This window comes from Periplaneta americana, chromosome 8, assembly GCF_040183065.1.
Source record: "Periplaneta americana isolate PAMFEO1 chromosome 8, P.americana_PAMFEO1_priV1, whole genome shotgun sequence".
Classification (NCBI taxonomy): Eukaryota; Metazoa; Arthropoda; class Insecta; order Blattodea; family Blattidae; genus Periplaneta; species Periplaneta americana.
This window is the reverse complement of record NC_091124.1, coordinates 39,399,907-39,413,078: the sequence shown is the minus strand read 5'-3', so window position 1 is coordinate 39,413,078 and position 13,172 is coordinate 39,399,907. Positions and strand designations below refer to the sequence as shown.

The window sequence follows — 13,172 nt, the reverse complement described above, 5'->3', positions numbered from 1 at the left end:
TCGCCTTCACCCCTCTCAAACATGTGACACTTAAGAAATTGCAACTCTGCTGTTACCAGGAAGTACTGGTAATTCATAAATAGTCAGTGACCCTGTTAAGATAGCTGTAAAAGAATTAGTCACACAAAGGGCAGATGCTGGATTTTTCACCCCTCTTTTTCCCCTTCTATTCTTTATAGGTGAACAGTTCGTAATGGCCAATACAAAGAGTTAATATTCAAAAAAACAATTCTGCAGAATCTATATTAATAATAAATCTGTAGCCGACATTTTTCTGGTAATTTTCGATTTTCCAAAAATAATTGGTCCTAACATATATAATTAACCACCCTGAAACCGAAAATCGCATTTTTGAAATTTTTGTTTGTATGTCTGTCTGTATGTTTGTTACCTTTTCACGCGATAATGGCTGAACCGATTTATATGAAAATTGGAATATAAATTAAGTTCGTTGTAACTTAGATTTTAGGCTATATGGCATTCAAAATACTTTATTTAAAAGGGGGGTTGTAAGGGGGCCTGAATTAAATAAATCGAAATATCTCGCGTATTATTGATTTTTGTGAAAAATGTTACATAACAAAAGTTTCTTTAAAAATGATTTCCGATAAATTTTATTATTTACAAAATTTTGATAGGACTGATATTTAATGAGATAAATGAGTTTTGAAATTAAAATAACGCCATCTAAGACGGTGCAATGAATTAAGAACAAATGACTTCGTCTATAAGGGGCCTTGTACAACAACAATCGAAACAGAGGCCTTGGACATCAACAATCGAAAGCTATTAAACATAGCCTACAGAGAATGTTTCTTGTTTATATGAAGTAATATCAGAAGCTAAATTAACCGATTTGTATAATTAATTATTATTTCACCATTGGAAAGTGTAGTTTCTCTAGATGGACATAATCCTATAATGTTATTACAGTAACTTCTGAGTAAATCGAGGACAAGTAAGATTAAAATAGCTTCTTATGCACAGAAAATTTGATAGGCTATTTTGTACATTCGTTTTCTGTATTTCTTAAAATAATATTTATGTACACTCATTTTAATCTCAGAGAATTAACGAACAACGAGAGTGTATTGATTTAGTATGCACTAATAGTACGTTAGCTTAGCAATTCATTATTTTATAATTCAAATTTTAACTATGCTCAATTGAATCGTGTTAAAATACATAAAATATATATGCAATAAATGCAATGCAAAAAAAAAATTGGGTAATGAGCGAAGCAGATTATCTTGCGCTGTTGTAAAAGTTGTTCCCTGGATCAAACGTCCTATTTTAATTATGTAATTACTTTATATTTATTTCTAACAGGTGCAGCGGAGTGCACGGGTACGGCTAGTAGTTAATAAAAAATCTTTCTAAGTAATTTTTGGACAATATTTAATTTGTTTAGTAGGATATTTCCAAGTTTTTATGTCATATTTTGGCATTTTTAGGGCATAAATGTATGCATATTTCCAGAGCTTTTAGGTCATAGAAATTTCGAGCCCTAGTCATGAAGCACTGCAGGAAGCATTGTCCATCATTTTCTCCAGATACGAGTCCCTGTAATTACGACCATCAACCTAAGATGAAAGAATCACTGAGAAGAGTATGCTTCAGAAACATAACGCCATTATATCAACTGTAAAGCAGTCAATTAGGAGCTTAAAGCAAAGTGATGTTGTAGATAGCATCTGTCGTCTTCCAGAGCCGTGGCAATGAGTACGTGATATCGGAGATCACTTCTAAAATCCGTAAGTATTGTTCTTAATTGCTAATTTTCGAATGACTGAATTTTTCTGTCTTCTCTTAAACCCGAATAAAATGGTGAATAAATAAAACAGGTTATTTTCTTCACTCTAACAAAAATATGACATAATTACTTACTTACAAATGGCCTTCAAGGAACACGAAAGTTCATTGCCGCCCTCACATAAGCCCGCCAGCAGTCCCTATCCTGTGCAAGATTAATCCAGTCTCTATCATCATACCCCACCTCCCTCAAATCCATTTTAATATTATCCTCCCATCTAAGTCTCGGCCTCCCTAAAGGTCTTTTTCGCTCCGGTCTCCCAACTAACACTTTATATGCATTTCTGGATTCGGCCATACGTGCTACATGCCCTGCCCATCTCAAACGTCTGGATTTAATGTTCCTAATTATGTCAGGTGAAGAATACAATGTGTGCAGTTCTGTGTTGTGTAACTTTCTCCATTCTCCTGTAACTTCATCCCGCTTAGCCCCAAATATTTTCCTAAGCACCTTATTCTCAAACACCCTTAATCTCTGTTCCTCTCTCAAAGTGAGAGTCCAAGTTTCACAACCATACAGAACAACCAGTAATATAACTGTTTTATAAATTCTAGCTTTCAGATTTTTTGACAGCAGACTGGATGATAAGAGCTTCTCAACCGAATAATAACATGCACTTCCCATATTTAATCTGCGTTTAATTTCCTCCCGAGTGTCATTTATATTTGTTACTGTTGCTCCAAGATATTTGAATTTTTCCACCTCTTCAAAAGATAAATCTCCAATTTTTATATTTCCATTTCGTACAATATTCTCATCACGAGACATAATCATATACTCTGTCTTTTCGGGATTTACTTCCAAACCAATCGCTTTACTTGCTTCAAGTAAAATTTCCGTGTTTTCCCTAATCGTTTGTGTATTTTCTCCTAACATATTCACGTCATCCGCATAGACAAACTGATGTAACCCGTTCAATTCCAAACCCCCTCTCTGTTATCCTGGACTTTCCTAATGGCATATTCTAGAGCGAAGTTAAAAAGTAAAGGTGATAGTGCATCTCCCTGCTTTAGCCCGCAGTGAATTGGAAAAGCATCAGATAGAAACTGACTTATACGGACTCTGCTGTATGTTTCACTGAGACACATTTTAATTAATCGAACTAGTAATATGACATAATACTTTGGTAAATTAAACAGATAATAAAAAACTATTTCTTTGAAAACCTAACATAAAATGGCGAAAAAACAAAAGAAATATATGACAGAATAAGCCAAGCCTCTCTTCCAAACTACTTCAGCCAACACCCAGCCAAGGACCTGCATCTTTTTGTTCAGGATACAAGGACACTGAATGGTTGGACTGAGTCTACTGAGGACAAACACAATAAGCATTAAGTAAGCAATACAGCCAAAGCTATTAAATTGAAAAAAAAAAAAAGTGACAGGCGATTCATGGAATCCTTATAATTGCATCAAACGTTTATGTTGTTCATGATTGTTATTGTGAGCATTGTTGGGATTGTAAGGATGTTTGGGATTTGAAATAAAAAGTTTGACATTTCTTTTCATTTTTGTCTTCAGACTCCCCGCATTTAAATTTAACAGGCGGAGCCTTCTCGTTAATTATTTCATAATTGCTTTCTCATTCCATGAGGCCTCGTCTCCAGACAACAATGCAATCGATAGTCGAAACGATTCACACACCAATATGACGCCAATGAGTTGTTTGAAATTGTAATAAATAATAATTTGTTATTACAGAGAATTGATGGATTCATTCGGAAATTAACACCATAATTAAGTACTGCTTTAGAACTAGACTATAATCACCGCCATTTGTGTACAAATAATAAATTATGTCACATTCATTTGTCTCCCTTTTATGTCTTATCAGAGCCGACTGGATTCGAAACTACTTTGTTTTAAACTCACCATAATTTCATTCATCCAAGGCCTATTGTAATTAATGACACGAGTGTAGAGGAAGATCATATTAACAGAAAGTGTGACGAGATTTCTGGAATGTCAAGCACATGGACATTTCATTTAAACCCTAAAAAATATACAACTTTTTAAAGTACACATTTTCAGCATACTTCATACCAAAAAAAATGTTTTCAGCATGTCATTTATCCATCTGTTCATCTGAATGTAGTAATTTCTCGTAACAATTAAATAGATGGCTCTTGTTCATAGTCAATTCATATGTGGAAGATGCAATGTAATGTAAATATTTTCATTAAAAAATTGTTTCATGTTTAGGGAGAGGAGGAACAGAACAGTGATTTCTTCAAATATCATTAAATTCGATCATCAACGAAATTCTACTAATCATCATCTTTGCTCGTACATTTTTCCTGGATAATTAAGATTAGTACAATTTCGAGAATCCGTGATGTTTCATTTCATAGGTCCACAGTCCTTGTTAAGTAGGCATCTAAGAGCATATCAGCTGTTAGTTTCAATGGCTAAGTTGGTAAACAAATATGGCATTCCATCGAAATATGCAATTCGGTATTCAATGAATTTTTTCACCATTTATTAAGCTTTCTGATGAAAAAAAAAAGAAGTCCTATAAGAAATGTAACAGATTTAATGATATTTTATTAAATTTAATTAATGTGATAATGTGAGGGGTGAAGTAATCTTACAATACGTAATTTTCTTCAGAATTTTTAATGCAGAAGAAATATGTTTGTATGGAGCTAGGTTTTATTTCCAGATCAAATTGTCTCTATAGCAGTAGCTTAAATGATTCCTTTATCATAATTTTCATAATCACAGCAGTTTTTTTAAACGAATTGACAATGATAATTAATCAAGTGTCTATACAACTCATAATATTATTATTAACCACGAAAGCCTTTTAATAAGTTTATCACTTTTTATTCCAATTTTTCTACACAGTAAATAATATTAGACGAAATTACAATATACAAATACAGTAATTATTTATGTGAATTTTTGCAAAATTAATCACATAAATTGGAGAGAGGAGGAACTCTTGAAACTCTACAATTTATAAACGAAGTCAGATATCTTAGTTTTTTTATTATAATATGAAACTGTCTTTTGTATGCAATCCAGAAAAGAAAAGTTTATCTTCTTATCTGGATACACAGTAAATAATTTTCTTTCTACTTGCGTTTTTAATGTGGTACTTCCATACTGATTTTTTAATTAATGATTATTGCAAATGTCCTACATTGAAGAAATCCACTCAAGTGAAGTACTTGGAAATTATTATTCACCAGAATTTAAAGTGAGATAAGCATGTTTTTTGTACTCCAGCTTTATAAACAGCTTCATCATTAGTCAAAATCATGCATAATACGCCACATTTTCGCACTAGTGCCATAAAAATGTTACTTTGTCAACTGAAATGTCATATCTTCTATTAAGAAGGCATACCTTGTATCATGAAGTTAACATTATGAAACAATTTGCCAATGCTATATCATTGTTGTCATAGCAACCTCTTTCTTCATAGACCATGAAATTAAACTTCCCATCATTACAAATCTAATGTTATTTCTTTATTAATTATTTTATAATACTGCCATACAAAAAAATTGCATATGAAACATGTTTACATTTATAATGTTATACAACTATTACATTCATAACATTTACTCATGTAATAAACTGTAACATTATAAACTTGTTTCGTAATATACTATTGTTATTCTTCGCTCTTACATCCCTATAAATATTATGCTATTAGTTTAAGTAGGTTTGGTTCTAACTGTCATTCAATGTGGTATAGTCAGATGGCAAGAAACAACAAGATTTACACTTTCTCTATTGATACTGCTTCTAAAGTGTATAATTAAAGTTTGCTTAAAGAATTCAATCAAATGATTATTCAACAAATTTGATTTATTCTAATTTTATTGCTTTTTTTTTTTCAAATTGAACAGGTATATAAATATATATTATTAAAATATTATCATAAAAATCGTCAAAAATATAAAGAACCATATGTTTATTCTACCAAAAGAAATCTGACAACTCCTTTAGCTGAACATAAATGTTACTCAACCATTGAACTAAAACACAGCCACAGTTATGGGCCAAAGTTACACAACTCCATATTGATAATAAATCCAAGAACTAGCTAATTTTAATTTTGATATATTTAAGAATAACATTAGCAAATTGTTCAATATTTATGTCTCTTGCTTTTTTTCATCAGTATATTTATTCATTCAAACTCATATTCTGTTCTTGATTTGTATTTTAATACCAGTAATCCTTGTTTTGTAATAATTACTGCATTAAATTTTGTAATTTTATTAAATTTTAGTTATGTTATTTTTAGTATAAAATTGTTATTTATAGGAACTGCCTCTGAACTCGAGTTGCTCACAGGGATGTGTGCTATGTTTATTCTGTGTATTAATTTTCTATTGCTGTATATATATATATATATATATATATATATATATATATATATATATAAAAGTTACCATTTTCTTTTTTGCTTAGAAAACAAAATGGTGCCCGAACAAAGATACAAGGTTTTTCTCTGGAAACTTAAGATCAAATGGTAATAGAAGGCAAAATTCTTCATGAATTGATATACAAACAGCACAATTTTACAACATAACATGTATCTTTATTTTTAGGTTAAGTCAATACAAAATGTTAAGGAACTATGTATCATTATTTTAAGAAATCAAGAGGTTATTCAATGTTATAAGTTAATGACTTTGTGTTAACATAGGCATAATAATTAATATAATTAACTACATTAATAAAAAAACACAATTATGAGACAACAATACACATTTCAAAAACGAACTACACAAATTTCAAAAACAAACTACGAACTATAAATCAATTACCAAAGATTTTCTGGGAAAATATGAAGTTTAAAACATAATCATGAACTATTTTTAATCACTTCGAGCAGAAAGTAAGGATTTTCATTAGTATTTATTTAATTCTAAAATATACCCTAACCAGATTATACAAAGTTTCCTTTTTTCATTTATTTACTTGTTAGTTTTTTTTTTTATGACCAGTTATGCAAAGACAGAAGTCCGCAATATGAATATGGTAAATTAAATTTAAATTCCATATAAATATGATTTGTGTCATTTGCATTTACAATATAAATTCGTAGGTTTTTAAGAATATTTAAAAATAATCGATTGTTCATTGTGAAGCACCTTGGAACATTATGAACAGTAAACCAACAATCAATATCTCACATACTGTATATAAAGATCCGAACTCTATAATGAATGCTGAACATTTATTAAAATGTTCTAATTCAAGCTAGATAAGTATGAGATCAACAAATAACAAAACTGATGTACAAATCATGTTACATGTCATCAGAGACAGAGATTGTGTTACCTGGTTACCAAGAAGTGAGTAGTAATTTAAATTTAGAAGATTAAAACTTTACACAAGTAGTTAAATCTTGTGAAAAGTCATTTAAACCTATTGTTGAAGTAGTTCGTAAAATAGAAAAATGAAAATGTACAATTTATAACCTCACATTAGTGTACAATTTACACGATTCAAATGCCATGGCATTTATATGCTGAAGATATTTTTATAAATAGAATCAATGGAGGTCAATGTCCATGCAATAAGCTGTGAGAATTGTACTGTTCAGGTGACCTTAGTTTAGGACCTATACCATAAAGAAAGCCTTGCACCACACCATCACGTATAAAGGCAACCACCCAATCAAATGACACTATCACGACCACGACCACCACCACCACCACCACCTCCTTCTCCATCATCAGTACTGCAAGAACAGAAACAAGAAAGTCAACTTAAAAAAATCTTTGATTGTAAGAAATTAATGTAATACTTACATATTATCACACACACTTCTTAAAGAAGGTTCTACAGTAGTGAACAACAACACTTACCTGTATTTTCTATGCTGGTCATCAGGTAGAAAGCTGCCTATTGAATATTCCAGTCTATTGCTAAATTTCTCACAAAAACAGTAAAAATCCGCCCTTGTATGAATGAAGACGTACAAAACTGGTAACCTTCCTGTAACCAAGTTAATGTATAACACAAATTCCTATTTCCGTCTTTCTTCAGCCCCAATCTGATTTGTACGCGAACAAAAGTACAATCTGTTTTATAACTATGTCCCTGACTATAGAATAATGCTATGCTGACAGCAGGCAGACTATTTTTTTAATCTCTTTTACATACTTTCGAGATTGCATATTTTCTGTCTTTTTTCATCTCTTTCTAACCAGTACGTAAATGATAACAATGATATGTCTTTGTTTTCTCAAGTTTATCCTAGGTGCATTGTCTTTATAGTATGTTTATTAGTAAAACCTCCATTAACCGAATTTCTGTCAAATAAAAACCAATTCAATCAAAATGTTTAAGTTTATGTAACTGAATTTTCATAAAGAAATTTGATTATGCCACTTTTAACTTCAGCAATTTTTGTGGTAGTATGAGTGATAGAGGGAAATGGGTTTCTGCACTTATCTATCCCCTCACCTAACCCAACCTAACCTTGTTACAGTCCTCAATCTCCTTCTGTTTTTTGGTCCAAAGCAAATACTAGTTTTTATTCCACGTAATGTTTTTGTACTTTTGGTCCAACAAAAATATTAGTTTTTATTCACACGTAGATTTAAGGTGTTGCCATATATGAAATTAAAAGTTAGAGATAATGTTGGAAGACCGCATGGAGAAGGAAATTCTGACTATGCTAGGAAATTATTCTTTATTGCATCACAGCATTGATGATCGTGAAGTGAAGGCAAATGTAGTTTAACGAGAAATTTAAATAGTACATTATGCAATGAGCCTATAATGGTAGTAATTAAGACGCAAGTACGACTGTTTATGAAATGAGCGCAAGCGAGTTTCATAATTTTCATACAAGCGTCTTAATTACCATTATAGACAAGTTTCATACGACTTTTTATGCTCGACCATATTTCTAACTTGAAAGTATTCAAAATTATGGTTATGTGCGAACTGACCTGAATTGTGAGATGTGCGCAGACGCGAAAGTATTGATTTTTTCCGAGGCCGAATTTCATTGACCTTGGCACAGAATAAGATTAATATTACTCTGGTATAACCTGAAAATTGATTTAGAATTGAAAAACGAGATGACAAATTGAATTTATTTCAATATTATTTACAATTAACTCTAATTATTATAGTAACAGAACATAACCTTCTGCAACAGTATTGGATTTCCAACCTCCGTGACTTTTCGCTAATTCTCTTTCGATTGCATATCCGAGAATAATCGATACTTGCGGTTTTATAATGGTACAAAGCTGACTGAAACAAACACACTTGTCATTGGCTGAACACCTGTACTTTAACGAATAGGTGTACTTTAATGACATGCATTAAAGGACTGCTACCAGGTGTATAATTACTACATTTCGTCATGGTCGAGCATAAAATATATTATGTACTTTATTTCTGAAATACAAAATTTGCATGCGATGTACAGTACACCGATTATACTCATATTTACTTTTAATTTCAATACTTTACAGGTAAAATATAAGTGCAAAGTAGAGCAGTTCTGAAGACAAGTAGGTGTTGTCTCTAAGCAGATGAAAAGAATGTGTGCGAGGGCACCAACCAGGGGGACCTCTTTTTCATAATAAAAAAAAAAAAAAAAAAGATACGATAGAAAATCTACGTTCAGGCTATTGCTCTGGTCCGAACTCTTGGTAAAAGATGTCACCATGATGACAAATATGGAAGCCTTTAACAGAAAAGGGTAGAAATGTAGTTTCTTTGGTGCAACTTATGATTATAAGAAAATGGAAGTGTGTCCTGTCTCATGTCACATAATGCTCCGCACTGCTTTAAACATGTGGCAGCATGTTTAAAACAGATATTATTTACAATGAAGTGTTGATCCTATAATGTGTAAAGAACTGAAACTATTAATTTTAACACAAAATTAATAATTTTTATTAATTATAATTATTACTTAAAACTTATCTTACAATGGGGATTTTGCAGAAACGTCAATAAAGATTAAGACATTTCAAGTGGATTCTTTTAATCTGCTAAGAATGTTTTGATAAAGCTACTATGGTGGTCTAGTGGCTACAACACTAGACTTATAATCCTGTAGACCCAGGTTCGACACCCAGCATAACCCCCGATTAATAATTGTATTGGGCAAGCACAGGGATTTTCTCCTAGAGCTCCAGTTCCCCTGTGACATCCCAACAAATCTCCATCATCATCTCATCTCATTGCGGGTGTAGCGTAGACCAGCCTCCTATGGTGCAACCTGGACAACGACTCTACAGGACAGGTAAATTGGTCTACACAATGGCTTCATATGAGTGAATGAAGAAGAGTCTAGTAACCACCATTAGAAAAAAAAAAGTTTTGAATGTTTTCATAACTTTAGTATGACCACTGTGCATTTCATTCTCGATGTAGAAGTTCTACCATGGAGTCAACGTACTTTATAACTTACCTTTATTTAACCAAAGGTACAAAATCTGCACTGCAAAGAATGTGTAAAAAACTATTATTGTAGAAAAGACAGGAATAATAATTATGTTTCTTCCTGCTGGAAAGATTTCGATCTGTAGAAAGAATGTATAAAATAAAATCTTACTTACACTTTAGTGGACGAATCCTGCTTCTTTTTGTTTTCTACAGAAGACGGTTCAGGAGATGAAGAAGAGTCTCTATTATTATGTTCGTCCTTCACATCCTGTTTACTTTCAGTTTTGATAGACGGTGAAGAAGATCTAGAAAAGAAAGCATTTCTCTTATAAAATTTCAGACAGGTGAAGCACCAACGAATTAGCTAAACAAGAGATGCAACAACTCGCAGTTTGTTCAAGAAGTTAAAATAAATGCCAAACATTTGAACTCGCTTCATTGTTAGAACGGTGCTGGGAGGTTTGAATTATTCCAAAAATATATAAATTATGATGTATCTATTACGGCTAAGGGGTCATTAAAAACTGATTGCCTACTGATGTCTGAACAGGGATTGACTGGTAGGTTCTGAAATGACTGGATTTATTCTAACTGTAATGGTTGGCAGATACACTGAAATGGCTGGACTGATTCTGACTGGACCCACTGCTTGAAACAATGGAATGACTGATGGACACAATGGACTAACTGGATAGGTTCTGACTGGGCTCATTGAGGCAAATGGATCGATTGGATTTTTATTGATCTGTTTAGATATACTGGACTGACTAGATTGATTCTGGCTGAATAGAATTACGGACAAACTGAAAAGAATGAATTGATTCTGGCTATATTAATTGATGGAAACACACAATGGACTGACTAGATTGGAAAACACGATGAATTGGATTGACTGAAACACACAATGAACTGAATTGACAAACACACAATGGACTGACTGGATTGGAAAGCACGATGAATTGGATTGACTGAAACACACAATGGACTGGATTGAAAAACACAATGAACTGAATTGACAAACACACAATGGACTGACTGGATTGAAAAATACGAATTGGATTGACAAACACACAATGGACTGACGGATTGGAAAACACGATGGGTTGAACTGATTGAAACATACAATGGACTGGATTGAAAAACTGAATTGACTGAAACACACAATGGACTGGATTGAAAAACTGAATTGACTGAAATACACAATGGACTGGATTGAAAAACTGTTTGACTGAAACACACAATGGACTGGATTGACTGAAACATACAATGGCCTGACTGGATTGGAAAGCAAGATGAGTTGGATTGACTGAAACACACAATGGACTGAATTGACTAAAACATACAATGGACTGAATTGACTGAAACATACAATGGCCTGACTGGATTGGAAAACACGATGAGTTGGATTGACTGAAACACACAATGGACTGAATTGACTGAAACACACAATGGACTACATTGAAAAACAATGGACTGAATTGACTGAAACACACAATGGACTGAATTGACTGAAACACACAATGGACTGAATTGACTGAAACATACAATGGCCTGACTGGATTGGAAAACACGATGAGTTGGATTGACTGAAACACACAATGGACTGAATTGACTGAAACACACAATGGACTGATTGAAAAACTGATTGACTGAAACACACAATGGACTGGATTGACTGAAACATACAATGGCCTGTCTGGATTGGAAAGCAAGATGAGTTGGATTGACTGAAACACACAATAGACTGAATTGACTGAAACACAATGGACTGGATTGACTGAAACACACAATGGACTGGATTGACTGAACACACAATGGACTGGATTGACTGAAACACACAATGGACTGAATTGACTGAAACACACAATGGACTGGATTGACTGAAACATACAATGGCCTGACTGGATTGGAAAGCAAGATGAGTTGGATTGACTGAAACACACAATGGACTGAATTGACTGAAACACACAATGGACTGAATTGACTGAAACATACAATGGCCTGACTGGATTGGAAAACACGATGAGTTGGATTGACTGAAACACACAATGGACTGAATTGACTGAAACACACAATGGACTGAATTGACTGAAACACACAATGGACTGAATTGACTGAAACACACAATGGACTGAATTGACTGAAACACACAATGGCCTGACTGGATTGGAAAGCAAGATGAGTTGGATTGACTGAAATACACAATGGACTGAATTGACTGAAACACACAATGGACTGGATTGACTGAAACACACAATGGACTGGATTGACTGAAACATACAATGGACTGAATTGACTGAAACACACAATGGACTGAATTGACTGAACACACAATGGACTGGATTGACTGAAACACACAATGGACTGAATTGACTGAAACACACAATGGACTGGATTGACTGAAACATACAATGGCCTGACTGGATTGGAAAGCAAGATGAGTTGGATTGACTGAAACACACAATGGACTGAACTGACTGAAACACACAATGGACTGAATTGACTGAAACATACAATGGCCTGACTGGATTGGAAAACACGATGAGTTGGATTGACTGAAACATACAATGGACTGAATTGACTGAAACACACAATGGACTGAATTGACTGAAACACACAATGGACTGGATTGACTGAAACATACAATGGCCTGACTGGATTGGAAAGCAAGATGAGTTGGATTGACTGAAACACACAATGGACTGAATTGACTGAAACACACAATGGACTGAATTGACTGAAACATACAATGGCCTGACTGGATTGGAAAAACACGATGAGTTGGATTGACTGAAACACACAATGGACTGAATTGACTGAAACACACAATGGACTACATTGAAAAACAATGGACTGAATTGACTGAAACACACAATGGACTAGACTGAAAAACACAATTGACTGAAACACACAATGGACTGACTGGACTGGAAAACACGATGAATTGGATTGACTGAAACACATAATAGACTAGA

At 33.2% G+C, this 13,172-nt stretch overlaps 1 protein-coding gene and 1 long non-coding RNA gene across 7 annotated transcripts in view; one reads left to right on the top strand and one right to left on the bottom strand.

The window, feature by feature from the left end:
* LOC138704671 (uncharacterized) overlaps positions 1-13,172 on the top strand; it is a 464,077-nt gene that overhangs the window by 217,989 nt on the left and 232,916 nt on the right. The window lies entirely within an intron of this gene.
* The window catches only part of Srrm1 (Serine-arginine repetitive matrix 1), a 143,580-nt gene that overhangs the window by 41,366 nt on the left and 89,042 nt on the right, over positions 1-13,172 (bottom strand). For all 6 annotated transcript variants that reach the window (XM_069832759.1, XM_069832761.1, XM_069832760.1 and 3 more), the window contains one exon: positions 10,371-10,502. In XM_069832759.1, coding sequence (XP_069688860.1) covers positions 10,371-10,502 — 132 coding nt within the window. The remainder of the gene's footprint in view (positions 1-10,370; positions 10,503-13,172) is intronic.